Source organism: Bombus pyrosoma, linkage group LG11, assembly GCF_014825855.1.
Source record: "Bombus pyrosoma isolate SC7728 linkage group LG11, ASM1482585v1, whole genome shotgun sequence".
In the NCBI taxonomy this organism is placed as follows: Eukaryota; Metazoa; Arthropoda; class Insecta; order Hymenoptera; family Apidae; genus Bombus; species Bombus pyrosoma.
Window position 1 is genome coordinate 7,724,429 of NC_057780.1, and position 22,870 is coordinate 7,747,298.

The following is a 22,870-nucleotide window of genomic DNA, read 5'->3' on the forward strand; positions in this document are numbered from 1 at the left end:
GGGTGTCCCGCAGTTTAGTATGCAATCTTTGCCAGTGTGTTCTATAGGTAGAAATAGGATTAAAATATCATGTAACAAAAAGTTCATAGATGTTTTATTAAAAAGTTATAACAAAAATATGAAATGTAAAACGATATATACTCATGCATACATTTCGAAGTATCATTCGCCTTTATTAATGCAAAGTTAATATCGATGTGTTATTGAATTTACTATAAACTGAATTTCATAACGATTTTTTTTTTTACCTTGTTTTTTTTTATTGTTTAATTGTGATTTTACAATTTGTCCAGTGGAACATTAGGTAAAATGTTGTATCTTATAAATACATAGCATGTGGATGGTTACCCCCAGCGGGGTACCATCTTCATGTTTGTTAGGTTATATTCTCATAACGATTTTGTCTTACTTCTTCATAGCGTACGTTTATCCTCGTACAGTAGAATCTGATAGAATCATGCCTAAGAACAGTAAACATGTACGTTATACATATATCAACGCGTTAAAGGAAGATTATTGACGTACATATTTTTGTTATAATTTTTTAATAAAGCATTTATAGATTTTTTACTATATGGCATTTTAGTCTTACTTTTACCTATTGAATATACCAATAAAGTTTATACACTAAAGTAAAATACAGAACATAGTAAGGCATACAAGTCACACTCCTGACTTGAAGCTCCTTACTCCTTAGTGGACAAACTGACGTTCATTAATTTCTTATCTCATTAAGAGCTTTGTTCCCGTTATGGGAATTGCTAGACCTGTGTATACTACCCTGCCCCTTACACGGCTTCCATCCCCCCTCTTGCCATCATCCCTATAAGACAAAGAGGGTTTAGAGAGAGATCTCCGATGAGATTTCCCTCTTCTTCTAGCTCTCTCTTCAAACAGAAAACAATACGCGGGAAGTGTTTGTATTGGACCTGAGTCTATAGCACGGTATTAGCTAGCGTTTCTGTACCATGGTAACGATACTCGAGTGAGAAAAGACTCTCCAAGTTCCGAAACTCAGCTTGGACACCACTGGCGTGCAACATCGAGCGCAAGCGTTTACGTACTCTTTGACATATGTTTCTCAAATACGTAAATATGTATGTACATTTATAGGCGTAAATGAATCTATACTTACATATACATATAGATTCGCGCATATTTATAATCAAGCGATTCTTAAGCTTCGCTAAACCGAGCGCTTTTCAATCGTTATACTTCCATACGGTTCTTCGAATATGTGATAATGAATTTACTGTAGCGAATTAAATGTGCGATGAATATATGCATAACGTATGGAAATTTTATAGTTGCTGCGTTAAAAATAAGGAAACTCTGTCGTTGTGGACGCGCAGCAGGAAATAAGAGTCCCAATGTAGTCGACAATTCCATTAAATTTGTTATATACTACCTACTTCTATTTTTTATTTCGATCGATACCGAAGAGCGTAATGTTTAATTCTTGTTTTACGGGGCCAAAAGTATAAATTACTTTTACTTTGATTTGATTGATGCGGAGAACTTGAAATATTATTTTGCAAAATTGAAAGTGGAGACAATTTTTTAACCTTTAATATAACTTTTGTATGAAAATAAGCGAAAGAATGATTACGATCATTCATTGCTTTATATATTCGAAGATTAATTGTACACAAGTTGTATTTTGTTCGTAGAAAAAAGATTTTATTTGTAAAATAAATTTACTTTGACGTTTTAAAGGCGATAGCCAAAAAATTTTTATTATATGCTATTAAATACATATTTCTGAAACAGTTAAACATTTTTATCTTATTCTATTTTATGTGGACAAATGTGAATGAGCCTTTACAGCAGAAGCAACATGGGTCGATGCGCATGCGCAGTTAGAATGATATGGTCTCTTCGCATATGATGGCGACTGACAACTTTAAAACGTGAGTTTATTATCGTATAATTTCTTATGTTTACAATGTGCTGTTCGCGTGTAAAATATGACAGTGATAACATTAAATATTCAGTTGTTTGTTAGTCAAGTAATTTTTTTCTCACGATCGACGTTCGATAGATTATATCCTTAAAATTACCGCTCATAATTCGTTAGACCAACATTCACTTATCCTAGTAAGTATACCTATAAAGCTTCCCGTAACTTCTTGCATTGGTGTACTTGAAAAAAGTTGCAAAGTATTTATGAATGAATGTAACGTGTACAAACTTTTTAATATATATTACCACGATGATCATAATAGTCTTTACTTATATTCTTTTTCAACTTACGTTCACTCATATAGAAATATACTTAAAATATTATGACTTGGAGCTTTGATAGTGATTATATCTACATATTCATAAGATCAATTTATACCGATAAAGTAAAAATAATGAATTAGTTTTGTTTTCTTCGTATCTTTGAAAACTTTTTTAATAACCTTAATAGCCTCGTAGATTAAATATCTCGTACTTTATTAAAATATACATATTCTACTGTTATTGCTCATGAAATAACAAAGGTATTCGTAATCTGAACGTCGTATAATTAAAAAAAAATCTGCTTTCATTCAGGATTATCTACTTTATACTGTTTTTTACAAAATTTAGAAGAAATGCATAAATCGTATTTATGTCGTATTATTATCGTTATTAGTAATTTATATCAAGTTTATACATTATTAAAAACTTTAATAAATTTGATGCTAACAATATTTTATTACAAATTTTTATCTCTTTCAGACGTAAATTTATGAAATTCCAGTACTGTAATCATAATCTGATAGTTGTAAATTCATTATACAGAGCAATAATATATATCGAGCATTAAAAATGTTAGCTTTTATATTTTAGAGGTTAATGCAGAAGTATATCGAAATCGAAACTTGAGTATTTGCTTAGTGTGCGAAATGAATATATCAATTATCATTTTCTATGAACTTAATATAAATGATATTTTCGCGTATGGTACAGTAGAAAATATTGATCGTCAAATTTAATAATTTTATCAAGAGCTCGTCGGAAATTACTGTTTCAAAGGCAGAATCCTTTTTACCGATTACACGTACTGCTACGTTTAACCAATCCAACCACGATAACAATATGACGTCACGCGACAACTCTCTGCCATTGGTTAAAATCAACAACTATGAAAATAAAATAATAAAATTTAACATGTAGAACTACACTTAAAGTATATGTGAATCGGATACATTTCGTATCAAATATTCTGATTAAATTACCGATATCTTGGTGAATTTCAATTTTCAAAATCCAATGCGATAATCTGTTAAATAGTGACAAGTATGTGACTCGCCTTTTTAAAAAAATTGAGCTTGGTTTAGCTCGCATTGATCAGCGGAACGCGAATTGGTTTTATTTTTTTTTTTTGGGTTGATATTTGCGCGGGACATTCGTGAAAGGATCGGGCGAGAAAAGTCTGTCCGCGAAATGGCAGTAGATTAAATAAAAAAAAAACTTTGTTACGTGGTATATAGTTATCGATCAACAGTGCATGATCCTTGAATGATTTCAAAATTACTCATACTTGGGAAAAATCTGTACATCCGATGCGGTTAATAGTGTATCGCGAATGTTACGATTGGTCGAGATTGTGAACTTGTTCTTCAGTGTAACTCCGATTAACCAATAGGAAGCGGCCTGTTGCGCCGTCGCTACTACAGTTAGAACCTATGAGGATATAGCTGTAGCGTACGCAGAATGAAGGCTCGAACGCTTAAAAAATATGTGAAATTAGTCGTTTAGAATTCACTGGAATTTCAATTTGGCTCGTTCTTCGCTTATGTCGAGTTAATTGTTTGCGTTACCCTGAGAATCCCTGTGAATCCCGCAAGAAATGATCAGTTTTATATAGTTTAATCCATCCCCTTATTTCAGTGAAAAGTGTGCGTGCGTGCGCGTTGTGTTCTTCAAGTAATTCGTGATACGCGTTGAACGATTTGTAAAAGTGCTTCAATAAAAATATCTATGGTGTAACTGTTGAAACTTTTAGCGCCCGAGGATTTCTGGTGTTCCATAGAATGTATGGAATAAATTGTTGGCCAACTGATGCATTTGAAAGCGTGAAAATTAATAACGTAACTACACTGAACGATATTTGTTCGGCGCGTATTTCAAATCGTGTTAGTGATTCTCTTAACGCCCAGTTATGGCTATCCGGGATACCATTGCATTAGTTATTAAACTTTGTGTATTCAAAAATTGCGGTTATTTGCAAATTATGTAACTAGCAACAATTCTACTTGGTGATAGGAGATATATTATACACTGTTAGGTTTGTAGAATTACAAAATACTTTCACTTGTCTATTATTTTTCATTCCATTCATCGTACGATATTCTTTAGATATTAATTCATTTTTTAATAAAAAGATGTTTTGTTATCATTTTGCCTGTTCAATCGTTTCTTTTTTATAACAACTTTCAAAAATCAATTTTTTGAGTATAAATAAGATTTAAATAATTAGACCATTTAAGTTGCTTTTATCTTTTAATCTTTTAGTTATGTTTTTATATATTTGTGTCATAATATAATATAAATAAGTAAACAGAATTTTCTGATAATATAATGTTGATTGATGTTCTTAAATGTTCTTATGATGATTTGAATCGTTAAATGTACAAAGTGAGTTTCTTTATACAATTTCTAAGAATATATTGCATTATGTTTTTTCAACAGAATGGAAGAAGAAATAGTAGTAGATGATGTAGATGAGAATAGTAGCACGGAGATTCCACAGTCAGATGATCCAACAACACCCGTTATGCCTTTATTATACATTCAACAAAGTAAATTACGTTCGGCTCCACCAACAACCACAAATCAGACTTTGGTTTCACCTAATGCTACTCAATTGGCTGCTATTATCAATCCAGTCAATAATCAGGTAATTTGTTAATATCCTTATCTTGAATGAGATAGCTTGAGTTTTTAGGACAGAATATTATTTTCTCTTCATATTAAATGTAATATAACATCAAAAAATTTTATAATAAAATCTGAATATATTTTTAATATTCATAATTTTATAATCTTACATAAGTAGAATAATATATTATACTGTATAGTACAATAAAGTGTATAGTTATAGTATATAGGTCAGAGTAACCTATAATTATATAAAATGATCCAGTATAGTTGTGGTACTTTAAGAATGTACTGTTAACAATAATTTTATTATTTCATATGCAAGTGAATATGGAATATACACATGTAGAGTGTGAAATCCTATTAGATTCCATGTATAGGTGATAGGAGTGAATAGTGTACACTTTTATAATAAATATAGATCTGTTCAATATACTTGGTATAGTGGATTACAAGTAGAAAAGTATAAATTACATTGAACATTATTTTTATAACCATTCAGATATTTTACTATAGTATATCAAAAATATTTCAAATATTTCTTAAAGACACAAATTTGTAAATATGTAAGGAGTGACACAAAATTAGACAATTTTTAATGATCAAATGACACATGATTAAATTGTGTTAAGACGTCAAGTTTATTTAATCAATTTTTTGGTGATTTGTAAATTATTTTAATATCATCAATGAATTGTTTATTTTATTTTAATTACAGATTGTTACTGGACAGAACAAAGTGTTTATACAAGGGCCAAGTCAGGTTACTACTTCTCAGAATAAACAACATATTGTAATCCATCGGCCAATTAATACTGTCAGTACCACAACTACTTCGCAAGGACAGAAACATATATTGCTTAGAAAGTCCAATGCATCTACTGCCCAGATAGTGCCCTTAAGTACCTCTCAAGGAAATCAAACCAATGCACAAGCAGGCAAGCACACCTTTGCGTATCTTGGGACTCTTATTAAGCCGAATAAATCACGGGAATCTGTTGTTATTCCAGCAGGTGACTATTTTATTTTCATGATAAAATTATGAATAATAAAAAAGATACTTTTTATTGATATAATCTTAATTCACTTTTTCATATCTTTTATTAGGAGCTCTAACTACAACTCAGATAGCTAAACCAAAATTAGTGATAGCACCAGTTATATCACAATTAGCTCAAACTTCGACGAGTACTACTACAGGATCTCAAAGTCAACCTCCGAAACACATGGCTAATTTATTATTACCAGTCAGCATACCCCAACAGAGTGGACCTACTAAATCCAGTATGTTTAATTTAAAAATTAACAATGGCCAAATTAATACAGAAAGTAAAGGAACTATTACAGGTAAATACTTGAAAGCGTACTTCATTGTATTGTTAAATTTGAATTAACTATTCCCTTCTTTTTATATTATAGTATTACGGGAGTCAAAAACTACAAATTCAGCTACACATCCACCTCCTTTGCATCCTATTGCAAAAATGAGTTTACTAAACGCAAATAAAGGAAATAATAATTCTACAGATAGTATAAAAATTACAGAGAATCCAGATTCCGCGGTTATTACCCCTATTCCGAAAAAAGACGACGCCGGTATGCCTGAGAAGCGAAAAAAGACGATAAGCAATATATTAAGAGGATCGAGTGAAAAACGAATGAAAAAACAAAATCTTCCAAAGTCTACTCAAGAGAGTATAGTTGATGTAAGCTATGCACTAAGTAGTCCGGAATCAGAACAAGATAAGGATAAGAAAGTGCAAAATGATGATGACATTACTTTGATTAAAGTAGTTCCTAGTGAAGATAAAACTGTGAAACTTACTACTAATACTAATGTCGACGATGATATAAAAATCGAAATTATTAAAACACGCACAAGCTGTGGCATTGAATCATTAACAGACAATAAAAATGATACTAAGATTAATATAAGTAATCATGAAGACTTGAAAGATCATTTAAATGCAACACATAACGATTCCAATTTCGATGCGGCGAAAGTTTTAGATTGGAAAGACGGTGTTGGTACTCTTCCAGGAAGTACATTAAAGGTATGACCATATAACATTAGAAAGTTAATTTTTGATGTCATGGTTTAATGAAATAACGAATAAATTTATTATATTTCATAGTTTTGTATGAATGAATTTGGTATTATGGAAGTAGTAGATGAAGACGAAAATAACAAACAAGGTAAAGATTGCATTGGCGATAAAGAGAATGTTTGTTCGACACAGAATTCTTCCAAGTCTACCCCTGTAACTGTTAATAATATAAACAACGAAAAGAAACGTAAGTATTAACAATGCAAATATGCATATTTTCTTTTAAAGAGTGGAGGAAGATCTCTTTCGAATGTGACCGAGTTTATTTTTATAGCCGATGATAGAAAATCGAGGACTGTTTCGGCGGATACAATGTACCATTGTGAAGGCTGTGGATGTTACGGACTAGCTGCAGAATTTGAAAGTCCGATATCGTGTGGTCCATCATGTACGGAAATAATAGAAGCCAAGAAACAGCCTCCGATGCGAAAAGAAAAAGACTTGAAGTATGTTGTTCGATATAAAGTTTTCTAATATTTAATTAAATATATACTTTTTTATAAGTTTATTTTTATTTTATTGGCAGAGATCTACGCGCGAAACGGAAACGTAAAAGATTACTTCAAGAACAGCAACAATCTAAAGAAATAGAAGAGAAATCCGAAGATAAAGGACAAGAGAAGGTGAAGTCTGAAACAGACGAGGATACAAAGGATACTATTACAGGAATGGATGAAGAGAGTCAAGGAGATAACACTGAATCGAAGGTACTTGTAACCAAACTTTCCTTTTACAATCATTGAAACATACTGCTTATAAATGTGTCTCTGTATTCAGTATCCTTGGCAGACAGGGAAACTCGGATTTTCATGGTCTAAGTATCTTGAACATTGTAAAGCAAAAGCAGCACCCGTTAAATTATTCAAAGACCCCTTCCCTTACGCAAAAAATCATTTCAAAGTTGGAATGAAATTAGAAGGAATAGATCCTGAACACCCGTCACGATATTGTGTTCTTACGGTTGTTGAAGTAGTAGGTAAGTTATTTCACTTTCTTCCTTTTATATTCAATCTATAACAACATACTCAGTTTATTTGTTTGGATCATTCCAGGTTATCGAATACGTTTGCATTTTGATGGATATGCAGAAAATTACGATTTTTGGGTAAACGCAGACAGTATGGACATCTTCCCGGTTGGCTGGTCGGAAAAGAATGGACATCGATTAGATCCACCGAAAGGTTACGTAGCTAGTAATTTTAATTGGAACGCATATCTAAAAATTTGCAAAGCTACTGCAACGCCAAAAAATATTTTTTCTAATAAAAGTGTAAGTGCCAATCAATTTTTAATCAAACGATTTATTTTTTAATTTCGTGAACTTCACCAATATACTTTACTATTTTAGTCAGTATGCCCAACTGGTTTCCGCGTAGGAATGAAATTAGAAGCGGTAGATAGGAAGCATTCTTCTTTGGTTTGTGTAGCTAGCATAGCAGGCCTAATGGATTCCCGTATATTAGTTCATTTTGATTCTTGGGATGAAGTGTATGATTATTGGGCGGATGCAAGTTCTCCATACATTCATCCAGTGGGATGGTGTCATCATAATGGTCATAGTCTAACGCCACCAAATAGTAAGCGAAATAATATGTATTCGATTTTTATATTTTTGTATCTTGTCGATGCATGTAAAAATGCGAATTTATTGTTTCAGATTATAAAGACCCTAAATCTTTCACATGGGATGCGTATCTCAGGGAAAGCCGTTCCATGGTCGCGCCAGCGAGAGCTTTTAAACAACGACCACCTTGCGGGTTTAAGCGTGGAATGAAATTAGAAGCGGTTGATAAACGCGTGCCTCAACTTATAAGGGTAGCAACAGTCGAAGACGTAAAAGATCATATGTATGTAATTTACAAATATTTATTTTTATCTTAAAATCAAGTGGAGGCAAGTACAATTATTTGTATATGTATATACTTTTGTTTTACAGGCTAAAAATACGATTTGACGGATGGCCAGAAAATCATGCTTATTGGGTCGACGACGATTCCCCTGACATACATCCCATGGGTTGGTGTATGAAAACGGGTCATCCTTTGGAACCACCATTAAGTAAAAATTTTTTAAATATTTTTATACCTCTCGTGTTTTTATATTTTTACTCTAAATACGTATTACTGTCTCTAGCTCCGGATAACTTAAATGACAGGCCTGAGTGTGGAACGTATGGCTGTAAAGGAATAGGGCATGTAAAAGGGCCTAAATATGCAACGCATAACTCTGCATCTGGATGTCCGTACTCACCTCAGAATCTTCATAAAGTTAGGCAATTAGCCGATAGACTTAATCTGAAGCACGAGACTTGCGACTTTGAAGATGATGTACAGGATAGACCAAAATTAGAAAAAGCAGACAAAATAAAAATGGAAAAGTCTGAGAAATTGGAGAAGCCATTGTTTTCGGAGGAACGATTAATCAAGACTGAGAAAGACATTAAACAAGAAGATGGAGATTTCTCCGACAAGAATGACAAATCAGAAAATTCGGAAAAGTAAGCTATACAAATATTCTGTATTATATTGTATATTGTTGTAATTGCTATGTATATGAGTAATTTATAATTTACAGGTCTAGTAAATCGAAACATCATCACAGTGACGGACAAACAGATGATGACGAACTTTTGAGAAAGAGAAAGAAAAGGTTCACTCATGACTATATTTCTTGCATTTATAACCGTACATGTATTTGTAACTAACTTGTATGTTTTTATACTTTTATAGACGGCAGGTTTCTGAAGAACCTTTATATTCCCTTTCGAATTCGTATGGTGACTCGTCGCTAACTACTATACCCTATGCTGCAAATATGCCTGATAAACAATTACGTAAAGAATTGTACCAATCCGTTTACAATCCTGGATATAATCCGTTACCGGATTCGCCGCATATATGGGCGAAACATAGCAATGCTTTAAACAGGATAGTAGCGAAACAGAACACGAATCCTCGAAGGTGGTCGAACGAAGAAGTTATCAAATTTATACAGAGCGTTCCCAATTGTAAAGAAGTAGGAAATATCTTTAGGCAACACGTAAGTATTTAAAAAAAAGGAAGGGATGTAATACAATTTATTATATTCAAACTGTATTTAATTTCGTATTCGATGTTTATAGAATATTGATGGTGAAGCATTTTTAATGTTGACTCAAGAGGATTTGATATCGCTATTGGGATTGCGTCTCGGACCTGCGATTAAGTTGTACAATAGTATAGTTCTTTTACGTCGAAGAGCAACGTGAATGATGTGCGATGAACGCACATACAGTTGGGTTTTAAAGAGTGCAAAGTGGCAGCTATTATGACGATTGCGTCAGATGTATTTATTTAAAATAAAGGAGAAGAAGCTTGGAATCATTGGGATAGAAATGTATCTTCTATCGCAATTAGGAATATTGATTTACAGATGGAGGGAAAATTTGTAACAAATCCTAATCCGATGATACAAAAGACATTTATTGAAGTGAAAGATGATCGTATGTTTGAAGTTAAAATGGACGATTTTTATCGATTTGTGATCACGAGATGTAACTACAGCTCGAATGAACACTCATGATGAAGTACTTACGATTATCTGTTTTAATTTTTTTCTTATACTGTAAAGTGCATCGAATCATGTACAAATGTAAATATTGACGATCTTAATAATTAAATATTGTAATACAAAAATATAAGTAGTCTTTTATGAAGGAATCTACACCTGACCTGCGACACCCATATTAATAACTTTACACCTGTAAACACACATCCTCTGAACTTTTTAGAATGAATTTATCCAAAATAACAGTAACATATTTATATAACGTATATCATATTTCAAATATTTTGCAATTGATACTTTATCTTCACTACATATAAAAGATATATGAAAGAAACGATGAACGAAAGTCAATTCAGATAAATAAAACAACTGTATAAAAAATGTATTTTATAAATAAAAGATCCGGATTCAAGAATGCAGACTGTATAAATATAAGTTAAGTTATAAATCAAAAGTTCATACACAATGTTTATTTATTAAAAAATGAAAGTAAAGTAAGGTAATAATTTTTACAATTGCTTATTTCATTTATTGTTCATTGATTTCTAATCGATATAAAAATTTATTAAGTTATTAATCGGATCGATGTACAACGAAGAGGCGGTGCTCCATTTAAAACGCGTCCCCCTTCTCATTCGTTCCAGACATTGTGCCACTCTCCAGGTCGCTCTCCCACCACGCCGGCCAAGTGGCTGCTATGGCGATGTTTACAGCGTAGTCACGACGACTGGCCATGTGTTCAGTCGGTGGCTTGTCGCGCGCCGTGCAGTATTACGTTTTGGTGCGTGTTCGCCTCGTGACTCTTCGTATATCTCCGCTTCACAAAAGCGTTCCCGTGTGACAACCACTTGACTGTCAAACACTCGCCGCTCTTCTACAGGTTGTCCTGAAATTATTTATAGTACAACGATACAAAAAAAACAAACAATCAATTATAATCAATTTACAAAAGTATTTATAGTTTTTCACGATAGATTCGCAAGACGAATTGTTTGAAACACGAGATTATCGTTCAATTGAAATCTATAATTCTTCAAACAGAGATCGATTTCGAAATTTTAACCGATTTTCATAAATCGTTGACCGAATTAACAACAAATTAACGCGAAACGGAACGATGACATTGGTGGTGTCATCGACAATTAAATATAACGGAATAACCGAAATTTTGCAGGTTATCCTTTCAGTTAATTTACAAAGTGACAAGAAGGAACTTTCGATGGGACATTCGTGATCGTGTATTACAGTGAATCGAGTTACAGTTCGCGTGATTCATTGTCATGCGCAGACGCGATCATTTCGTGCGACGAGTAGGCTAGATTTGATTATCGAAAGCGAACGATTTATTCGATATTTTGAAAGAGTAACGCGGAAGTGACGCGCGGGAACGTGATTACTTCTGTATGTTATGACTGGCGTATTTTTCACGCGGCAGAAGGAGGGGAACGATGCAAGGTGGTTGCCGTTGATCATTGGAGTTCGAGAAAAACGTGAAAATCACGAGGAAGAGGGACGGTCGGTGAAATTCGGTGGCGGTGGGCCACAGGCTCGATTGTCGGTGATTGGCGCGGGATACGCCGGCACCGGAAGTGCTAAAATGCCCCGTAGCCTGCCGACTAGACGAGGTCTCCAGGCGTTGGTACTTGTTCTCGCCACTGCTTATGCTACCATTCTTCTTTATCAGGCTGTTGCACCCCGTCAGGTAAACGTTTTAATTTGTCTTACATATGTTAGCGATTATTATTAATCCTTCGCTTTACAACGTTGAATAACAAGACGTGGCGTCTACTGCCAAAGTTCAATTTTAACCCCTTTATTTCAGATCACTGTCGATTAGTGAATACAAATTGCATATAATATTTCAGTATTCTGCTTTAGAGTGTTAAATCAATAAATTATTAAAGTTAATAGCAATACATACGGTAGATAGGAAAACTATTTTCACATTAGTAATTACATTAGTACGTTATTAATTCAACGAGTGAGAATCCTCTAGTACAACATTAAACAAAATAAGTGTATAATTAATAGGCGAGTAGCACTAACGGAGAATGGAGTAGGCAAAAGAGAATGAAGAATAAAAGCAATAGAATAAGGTAGACAGATAAATATATAAATAGAAGTAAATGAAGTACGGTCCAACATATAAAATTAATTAGTTTCAAATATATCAAATTTCGTATCATTCGGTAGTAGATGATACTTTTATTTTAAGACGATAAAAATTTGATATACTATAAAAATGAAACGTTGAACCTGATAAAGAAAAGCGTTACTTTGGATAATAAGGTTATGTGCAAATATTTTATGCAACTGCTATATCAATAGAAAAGATCATAAGGCAAGGGGTTAATCGACTTTAGTAATAAAGAGAGATGTCACTTCCAAATGACGTGTTAATTGTTCTATTCTCGAAGCGCTATTCTCGGTAGCCAGTTATGTTAATCGAACGGTAAATCGAGTTCGAACTTGTTTCGTCGCGAACGTCGTGAGAGTAAACATTCCGTGAGCTCGCGTGCACGTGCTCGCTTCTTTTCCAAGAATTCTCGATCAGATTATTGTTCTATGCGTGCTATGTTTACAAAATATTACCGATCCATTATGAAGCGTATCGCGGTTGGTTTTATACTTACGTGTGTGTGTGGCATTGTTGCGTAGTGGGTCGACGAGATGACGGTGGAAGTGAACAGTAGGAGCGTACTGGTGGAAGTGCCAGCTTCGAGGAGGGTGCTGATCAACGAGGAATCTTCGGTGACACCTGCGATCGCGACTGCGACCATGGCACCGTTCACCACGAATCTCGACGATGTGTTCATCAGCGTGAAAACTACCAAGCATTATCATCACTCCCGTTTGCCAGCTATCATCAGCACCTGGTTTCAATTCGCTAAGGATCAGGTACGTGACAAATCCTTCCAAGCCTCTATGCTTCTACACGTCTACAGAATATTTTCCCAAGCCATGGTTTGCGCTGTTGAGATATTTATATCCTCCTTATTCCTGTATATCAGATCTTCATAGTTCATATCTACGGTAATTTTGTAAGATTACAATACTGGATTAGGTATAATCCTAGATGTAAGTAATGCTACATATTATATAATATGTTCTTATAAGATTCTATTGCGCTATACTTACTATATGCATACAGCCACTCGACGTTCGTATATGTATATAGAAGATTGAAAAAGATATACGAAAAAATATATATATATATATATATATATTCATACATGTTTTTTCGACCAATCGGGGGCAGACGCGTTCACGAGATATCACTTCACGGGAGTCGTAAATTCCTGCTACGATTACAATAATCGACACCACGATTTGATCGATCCCCTGGTTAAGGTAATAGGGGTGGTTGATTTGATACAACACCGCGGTAACAGAATCTAAAATATGCGTATTTAAAACAATTTACGTGGACACAGAGAGTTCAATGGTTACAGAACATGAGCCAGAAGATCAACTGTCTGTCTGCTCCCATGTAATCACGGAGGAAAGTTCGGTTGTATTGTTTTGTAATAGAAGAGAGAGGGTAACTATCCCCGTTGCTTGTGCCTGATGTAGTTTCTGGAAAAACCCGGCTTTTCCGTTATGCAAATACTCGATCCCTCAGTAATTGTTGAGAGCGTATAATAGGCCTAAGGACCGTCTTAAGAACCAGATATAAACCGAAGCATTAGCAGGATTAAACATAATGTTAAAGGTTAAACTAAAAGCTTAGGTTTATGAGCAATTAGTTTTAGAACGTAGACTTTGTTCGACCGTTGTAATTGAATCGTTACCACGTAATAGCTCATTTTTATCTCTATGTATTAACGAACAATACTTGAAGTAGTTTTCAGCGAAGAGTATTAATTGATTCTCGAAAAGAAAGTATTAATTCGTTAGACTGGATGACTGTTTAGAATAGAGGCCACTCTGTGTGCGATTTGTTACTGTTCGGTCGAGCATATACACGGCGGTTTTCAGCTTGATGAGCACTCGTCGTGGGAACGGGATTCTCTGTATTTCCGTTTTACCCTTTCCTTCTTTCTGCGTCTCTTGTTCTCCATCAACTTCCACGTACCGTGTACAGCGTTTTATTTGTGTATTCAGCTCATGTTCTTGAAACAAACGAATTTTATGTATTCGTCTTTTCCGAATCCGTCTGTCCATCCGTTTTATTCGCTTCATCCATCTCTTTCTGGTCTTCGTTGACTGTGAAACCTCCTTAAAGATCCACCGGATAGCTAAGCTAAGCTACATCTAATTTAATAGCACACCTTTGGTAGGTTTCGTTTATGAATCTTAGTAACCTTCCTACTACGTTCGTTCATTGCTCTTATTAAATATAAATCCATTTTGCAAAATTCTAGTGTCTCTTTGTATCTCTTGCTTCATGAACCTTTGCCCGCCATTGTATGTATGTGCATATCGAAGCAAATAATTGAAAATTTAGCACGACACAGTTTAGCGTAGTTTACCGGTGGATTGCCGGCTTAAAAGCGTAGGTAGGTGGTAAGAAGGTCTAGGAACTCTCAACTTTCGCGATATTATCTTGCCACGACTAATTGCATGCATTGTACTTCCCCCCTGTTGCTCGGCCTTCCGCTCCCATCGCTACCGGCGACACTTCCTGGAACTAGCAGCCCAGAAAAGTCGCCGGAGGGCCGACTAATAATCGAGATTCTCAGGAATCGCGCATTCGAACGAATTATCCAGGGACCTAAAAGATCGTTTCGGAGCACTCGTGTTCTCGAGGCGACGTAACATTTGCCCGTTACTTCGTCGTCGGTCTTCTTTGAAGCGCGCCTCGTAGCTTAGCTCGTTTTGCTCAATGGATTCAGAGTAAAAGAAATTTGATTGAATTACGTCTTGGGGCAATATATCGTTGTATCCTCGTCGAGGGTGGTCGATGAAAGCGATTAATTATTGTAGTAACTATCGACTTGCCGAAGGACGTTGGGTGTTTCAGTATTCGTATTCGATTACGCTATAATAAAATAGGATAGGTCAGGGTATGAGATAACGAGACTGTACATTTTTATGCATTCACAAGAAATTTCCAGGTTCAAAAATACATAGAACGTGCGTGCAAATATGTACAGGTGAGTCAATAAAAATTACCACCCGAAGTAGCTCGTTATCTATGGACTTTATTATCGAAAAATGTTTCCAGTGAAACTTATCGTATTTCAGCAGCCTGGTCAGATGTGTACATTTTGATTTTTTAATATCTTGCATTCTTTGAGATATTACGGTGACGTCGATAGGTATATTTTTTATAACATTAGTCGATCAACCTGGACATTCCAATGAAAAACAATCGGTTTAGCAGCTATTTTAATTTTAAATTGTCAAATTTAATGAATGAAAGAGAAGCAAAGACGCGAGGCGATATTCCTATGTTTCACGTTGTTTTGTTTTTCACACGTTAAATTCAACAAATTGAAGTATTAAAATATCCGTTAAACCAAAGATTTTTTCACTATAGATATTATGATTCTTTTTTGTAGAGAATATCCAGCTGAGTCGACTGACGTTATAAAGAGCGTACGGTGGTCATTAAAACTCTCAGTCACCTTGATATCTCAAAAAATATAAACTATTGGAAAATTTAAGTGTACTCATATCACAGCAGACTGCTTAAACGCGATAAATTTCGCTTCATACAGTCAATGGACAACGAGTTATTTCAAACGGTAGTTTTTACTGATTCACCATGCACCGGATACATCGAAGCACGATGCTTGTTACAATATTTACCGGATGAAAGAAGTCTCTGCCTGCATTCTATTCTTTTTAGTTGTCCTCATAGAGATGCGAATTTGAATAAAAATTCGCAGTTTAGAAATAAGGATATAAGCAATATTATAGACCTTTGGATATTTAAAAATATTCTAGCAAAAGCACTCGATGGTGTCAAAGATCTCAGTGTGACATCGAGTTAATATGTGCAACTACCTACGGCGATCTTCCAGAAACAAAAGCAGTTTTACGTTCTATCCTTATTTCCAAGGACGTTGCATGGTCTATGAACAGGCAAGAAGGAATATTAGAAAATATCCCGATGCTCCTTTCATTTCAGGCTTTTACAAATTCTCAGGAGAGAAATGATTTACGAAGAAAAGGGAGTTAGGTAGAAAAACGGACCACTGCCAGAACTGATTGTATTGTTGACTTGCTAGTAGGCTCGTCCTAAATGTAAATGAATTTCTCTTCGGGTTGTTAACGTGGCTTCTGCCTTTACAGCTGCTAGTTTTTACGTCTATGCGACTGAATACCATAATTGAAGAAATGTTTCGAAAGGTTTCGAAATTTCATTAACAACGCTGTCACGAGACATTGTAGTCGCGATTATATTGACAAAGTTTGAGACCTGAGAATCTGGAAATTCATGCACACAGAAATTAGAAAATATTTATTGCAAGCATACTCTCCACGAACGTCAGAGTATTTGGATAGTCGATTATTCGCTAGGTATATCAGCAAGCCGGAATATAGCATAACGGTTTTCAATATTAATTATATGTGTCGGAGATGAAAGGACATCGGGGCCTTTCTTTTGGAGTGATTAGGAAAATCTCCAATACCCTAGCCCGGACTTTTATTGTAGCTACCCTTAAGCAATAAAAATAGGAAATAGTTGTAAGACGCTAATCCGATTATGTGTACTTAGAGTTTATGACGATGGGCTTGGGCTCAAGGTGACATAATGAGTAGCCGAACGTAGCCGCGGTCACGGGACGGACATGTAACAACAGAGGTATGGAATAATTATGCAGCTCTCCTTAAAAACAAAGATTGACCCGAGAAGTGGCGAGGGGATCATGTAAGGGCAGTTCCATTTGTACTGGAAGTTAGTTAGGTATCGAAAAAGTTATAGAGTTAGTTATTGAGAGAGTCATTACGATTAGTAGGTGGAGTTACACCAGGATCATGTATCATATCGGATTCGTCTTCCCGTGGCCGTGAATTCGTATCGAACCTAAATTCATTGTCATCGACCTCTCGTTTGTCCGATTGCTGTCATTACCTGTAACCTCTTGTAATCATCGCCTCGGTATCAATAACGATCAGCTGGAATATATAACCACGATGGTCAATTCGAGTGAAGGTTCATCAGACGCCCATACTTCGATTCATATCCTGTACTAATTTTCAACTGTACTAATGATCAATGGTATGTTTTTAATAAACGTAACTTCTATACACATTTCCAGATTGGTTCCAAACATTACCAGTAAAATCGCCGTAATCGTGTCCCGTCGCAGTGCTAATGAAGTTTCAAAGAGCTTCGTACAACGCACAATTATTTATATGCCATAATTTTCTACGCTAAATGTTCAGCTATTTTCGCGAGTCATTGTACACCGCAGAGTCTCAAGACCGCGAATGTATTTGCATAGATATTACATACATTTGCATAGATGGTAAAAGCGTTAGTATTAACGGTCGCGGAAGAACCGTAAAAGAACCATAGATAACGTTCGGATGACAGTGTTCGAATTTGCCATCGTATCGGTGCTACAGGGTTACTTTCGATTTCGACAAATTGCTCGTGTTGCACTTTGTATCCGACTGGAATTCACGTGTTGCAATTCGAGAGTCATCGTGCTCGATTGGCTCGCTGTTAAGTAACATGCTGTAGGTGTTCATCGGAGGATTTCATTCGGAGGAGGATTTCTGCCGGGGATACCGATCGATCGGCCGTCGAAGCGTTTGTCATTAGTTTCAGTGACTCGCCCTATATCGCAACCCTTCAATTTACAACAGCCGTTTCGCCTCTGAAACGTCAGCGGATAATTGATCAATTACGTCGTTTATTTATCTGGAAACGCTCACCGACCGCATCGCTGTAATTTTACGCGAGTAAAATACAGAGTATCTCTCGAGTTAATTTCTCCTTTTCATTTTATTTCTTCTTCCCGTCTCTCTGTCCTCTTTTTTTTTTTGTATCGATGATCACCGAGGACTTCTCCTTGAAATTAATCGGACGTCGGTTACGACTTTTCGGAGCGTTGGGACGTCGAGCATCGAAAACACTGTAGTTTACTTGTCCGTCGATATTTTTAGAGTATCGAAATAATATTTTCGTGTTTGGTGTTTGCGCGTGTATCGTGCGTTTCTAGCTGTTCGATATTCATTGCTCTCAGAGTTTGGAACGCACGTACAGCTCAGGTATACAGCCACTGTTACTACATTCGAGTACGTACTTAAATGCTCAAGTACGTAAACATTTACACACTCGCCTATCTGAGTATTCAGATTTTCGAGTCCTCGCAAGCTCCTACTTTCACACACTCGTGTACTCGTATATTTATACATTTAGTATCTCGACTACCTAATTCTTAGGTTTATAGATTAGGTATTATATTAGGTTCGGACCTTCTCAAACGATCCACTGATCTCGATCCACATACTTCGTGATGTTCCTTCCCGAACGATTTACAGCTCGGATTTCTCGATCTTCCAGTTTATTACAAAACGGGACGCGAGTACTCTCCTAGCTGGAGTCGAGAACAGCCTATTTAATTCCTAACGTCGCCTCGCCCATAGAGTTGGAAACGGAGACTGCAACCAAAACGTTTAAATTATTCTCGAGAGAGAGAGAGAGAGAGAGAATTGGGTCCCAGTGCAATGGAGATATCGGCTTAACGACGATGCCCGTTTTAGCCGCGACGTACGTGCGTGGATTAACGTAATTACGTCGATGTAACGCGACGCCGGTGCCACTGACGTCATCGCGTCTCTCGTCCCTCTTTTTCCCTGGCGTGCGATGTCTCTTGTTTGCCGGATATTCGTGTTCCTTCTGCGAACGCTGACTCGGGAGCTTATTCGTCTCACCTTTTTCTTTTTTTCTTTTTCCTCTTCCTCCGCGTTTGTTCCGTCTCTCCCTTCGCCACGGTTTAATTGTCGGTTATACAGGACATCCGTCTTGTCGCGACAATTCTTATCGTCGGTCGTAAGATAACGTTCCATGGATAGCCATCCAACAACCGCTGTTTGCTAAGCCGCTATTCAAGTTTTGGGAAATCGGGAGGAACAGCGATTTGTCACGCGCGAAATACGTTCGCCATTCGAAGCACGAATACGCGAGAAACTAGAAAATAGGATACGGCCGAGTAACGAATAAAGCGATTTCTCATAGAAGAACGCGGAGAAAATACAATTTTTTATAATAAGTCGAGAACGTGGAATAAAATTCTTCGATGGAACGCTTTGTCGCCGAGAAAAATAAATCCGAAAATTCATGACGCGCGTATGTCAGGTCGATTCCGAGCTAAACGCGTTCGACAAACTTTGTTTTCTTCGAGACGAAGCCTTAAACGGACAAATTTTGTTTCGCACTTTCTATTTCTTTTCACAGGTGCAATTACTTCCTGCCGATCGTTCATTCGTACTTAGGTGGGAATTACCCAAATTCCAGCGTACTTGACGAATTTTGAAACTCGCTTTTCTCGAAAATTAAGTGTTAAGAAATTTTATTCTATACTTTCTTCTTATTTCTTTCAGCAGCAATTATATCATGCCCGTTTGTGTCATCGTGTTAGATCGTTATACATGGTTGGATAAATGGAATCATCCAAATACCTTATTGTCATCTAGAGAAGCTTCCCAGTAACAAAGTTACACTCTTTTACGAGTATTTCGGAATCTTTGTTACATTTTTAGACGGAACTATATATCTACAAATTTATGCGTTTTTTAAATTCTTCTTGCAAGAGTTCAAAGACGTTTGAAGTAGCGTAACTTTGTTCCGAGAAGCTTTACGTTCAACAATAAACAAGATAGATATCTAGGTGATCCCATTTAATCACGCCACCCTGTATATCATGAAAATTTTCAGCGAAAATTCGCAAACATCGAAATATAGTTAGACTCTCTCCATCTACGACTCTACGAATCTTTCCTTCAAAAGCTATTCGCTTTCTTCAATAACGAAATCTCTCAAACAGCTCGAACAATCTTCCAGAGTATTTCATTTCCTGTCTATGTCTCTCGAATTAGTTCTGCAAACACCACGATGAAATATATTTACTGTTAGACTATACCGTAATTCGAGGAATAAAACGAACAAAGATGAACTTCCAGCTAAGATTCAAAATTTCTTTCGTATATCGACCAAAGTCTGTCTATAGTTTGACCGAAAAAACGTCGCAAGAAATCTGCTCCATTTCTTTTATCTTGTTTCTTTTGGACGCTTAGAGACCACTTTGATACGAGTTCGCCACTTTCTACTCGTTTCCGACGTCTATTACATCGGAACGAGCGTTTCTCCCACGTTGTTTCTCTTTTGCCGCGCACAAGTGGCAGGGATCCGTGTTTCCTCGGGTTCGAAAGCGCATCCCGCCACGTGAAAATCTTCGAGACAATGCTCGTGACGTCTGGTACGGCAGCGTTACCCCTCGTTCCGTCGACGCTCACTTCCTGAAGGGAACTCGCCAACTAAAAATAGGCGACTGCTTTAACACGTGCACTGCACCAATCTTCAACGTCGTCGCTCTACTCTCATGCAGATGACACCGACCAACCACCCAGAGCTCCTAATTCCTAAGGTGTTTTCTCTCGATCTGAGAATGCTCATTCGCAGCCTCACTGTCTCGTCGAATTTTTTGCCAAATTATCGACGATCGTCGGAAAGCGTACATTGATCAACGTAATTACTGGATGGACTAATAGACTGAAAATCTAACGATAGAATGAAAATCTCGTTTAGCTGCAATTTCTCTTCTTTGGATTTCTACTCTTACGGAGAAGATTAGTAGATTTTTGGATCTTCGAAAAGCTGTATAACTAAAAAAAGAAAAAAATAGAGACAGCCATATAATTTTGACTATAATTTTGTTAGACGTTCTGAAAGTTTGGAAGTTTGGAAAGACATTGGCTTTGAACAACTTAAAAATTCTCTCTAATATCTTTACGATATAGAGTGGCTGAAGAAAGTAAGAAAGACGCGTCATTGTATTTGTTATATCATGTACGTACTAATTAATTAGGTTCAAGCATATTAAATTCCGTATCGTTCAGTAGTACTTTCGTGCGGGGCAAGAAAAACTTGATACGCTATGAATTTCCAATGTATAATCTGAGAAAAGATTGTTTAATGGAAAACGCGTGTCAATTCATTGTATAGTGACTGTATTAATCTCTGTAATTCTACGAAATTTATTCCAGCGTGTTCGAATAGCTTCGATTCAACGATATTTTATTCTCCATAATTACAGATGTATGAACGGTCTGTAATTTACTACGTACGAATGTGTATAATTTACTGACGATTAAATACAGATAAAAATCTGTTGACAACTATCTTAATTCGTTGTTTGTCCCTACAAAAATAAAAAAAAAAAAAAAAGAAAAAGGGAGAGAAAATAAGGAAAAAGAAGAATTTTATTTTCCCAGCGGCGATCGAGGGAGAAACTCGCGAGAGCGATTTATCGAGCTCGGTGGACGTAGATGGAGCAAGCTCGAAGCAACGGAAGAAATCGAAATTTATGATCGGTACGTGGCGCGTGTTAGCCGCGGTAAACAATGGCGTCTGCGTACGTGACCGACACGTCGATCGTTAGAGTCAAAACCGGCGTAGAAGTAGCTGTTATCCGGTCGTCGAGTACTCTCGGTTTAACCTTTCTTTATTTATGATTTCAGACTTGGTTCTTCACCGACCGGGACGATCCCTACTTTCAGAATCAGACCAGTGAGTATACTTTGTACTTGTTTACTTTCTACTCTTCCCATTTGCATTTTACTCGGCGATCTTGTTTCGTCTTGCCGTTCCTCGAATTTGATTACTGCGTTTTGAAACGTAGAGAACTCGAGGAAACGTCTGCGAGACGGTAAAATCCACGAGCGAAAAACACCGCTCGATCTTCGATCTTCGTGTGACGATACGTAGAAATGGCACGCGTTTGTGGCTTTTCGAGTTTCGGTCGTGTTTAGCGAACGTTCCAGTTTACTTCCTCGGGACAGACGCGAGAAAACCTGGACAAAGGGCAGTTAATACTAACAGCGCGATCGAGAAGCCTAGTCGTCGTGGAGGTTCAAAATCTAAAATAGGTCCTTTGCACTCGACGTAGCTGGCCAAATTTTTCCCTTTCTTATTCGTTTCTTCGTACGATGCGAAGGCGAAACTCGAAAGAAACGTATATCTGTAAGAAATTTGCAGCTCGTGTAATTTTGTGTTACGTAATTGACAGTAATCTGTGATTACTCGAAGGGAACAGTCGAGCGTAAAGATTTTCATCCATTGTCGTACTTGCTGCGTTAGAGCGCGTGAATTAACCAGTCAGCTGTTCTTGACGGGTATACTCGTCGCGAAGAAATGCCACTATTTTGCGCTACGACGAGCCCCGTCAGTAACAAAATCCAAAAGT

General features: G+C 36.3%; 2 protein-coding genes across 7 annotated transcripts in view; both read left to right on the top strand.

The window, feature by feature from the left end:
• The first annotated feature begins 73 nt into the window (after positions 1–73).
• LOC122572566 (lethal(3)malignant brain tumor-like protein 3) lies at positions 74–10,633 on the top strand. Of its 4 annotated transcripts, none has more exons than XM_043737647.1 (17): positions 74–1,910; positions 4,663–4,870; positions 5,570–5,864; positions 5,959–6,198; positions 6,271–6,905; positions 6,987–7,146; positions 7,234–7,405; positions 7,486–7,666; positions 7,749–7,935; positions 8,012–8,229; positions 8,308–8,536; positions 8,617–8,806; positions 8,896–9,017; positions 9,093–9,456; positions 9,534–9,608; positions 9,689–9,998; positions 10,081–10,633. In XM_043737647.1, the coding sequence occupies exons 1-17, from the start codon at positions 1,870–1,872 to the stop codon at positions 10,204–10,206; spliced, it is 3,753 nt and encodes a 1,250-aa protein (XP_043593582.1). In that variant the 5' UTR covers positions 74–1,869; the 3' UTR covers positions 10,207–10,633. The 4 variants fall into 4 exon arrangements, with proteins under 4 accessions (XP_043593582.1, XP_043593581.1, XP_043593584.1 ...); XM_043737646.1 differs by having other exon boundaries at positions 76–1,910; positions 7,737–7,935; XM_043737649.1 differs by lacking the exon at positions 74–1,910 and adding an exon at positions 1,948–2,097 and having other exon boundaries at positions 7,737–7,935.
• Positions 10,634–11,255: 622 nt separating this feature from the next.
• The window catches only part of LOC122572420 (fringe glycosyltransferase), a 118,153-nt gene continuing 106,538 nt past the window's right edge, over positions 11,256–22,870 (top strand). The window contains exons 1-4 of one of the 3 annotated variants that reach the window (XM_043737362.1): positions 11,256–11,385; positions 11,941–12,207; positions 13,164–13,403; positions 22,146–22,194. In XM_043737362.1, the coding sequence (XP_043593297.1) occupies positions 12,103–12,207; positions 13,164–13,403; positions 22,146–22,194 (394 nt within the window). In that variant the 5' untranslated portion in view covers positions 11,256–11,385; positions 11,941–12,102. Of the gene's footprint in view, positions 12,208–13,163; positions 13,404–22,145; positions 22,195–22,870 lie in introns of all 3 variants that reach the window. The other 2 variants (XM_043737361.1, XM_043737360.1) reach the window with 2 other exon arrangements.

Bases quoted from the DNA above. Each gene is read 5' to 3' on its own strand.
- LOC122572566 (XM_043737646.1), top strand. From the start codon at position 1,870: ATGGTCTCTTCGCATATGATGGCGACTGACAACTTTAAAAC. The intron at 1,911-4,662 runs GTGAGTTTATTA...TTTTTTCAACAG, and splicing joins GCGACTGACAACTTTAAAAC to AATGGAAGAAGAAATAGTAG. The intron at 6,199-6,270 runs GTAAATACTTGA...TTTATATTATAG, and splicing joins AAGTAAAGGAACTATTACAG to TATTACGGGAGTCAAAAACT.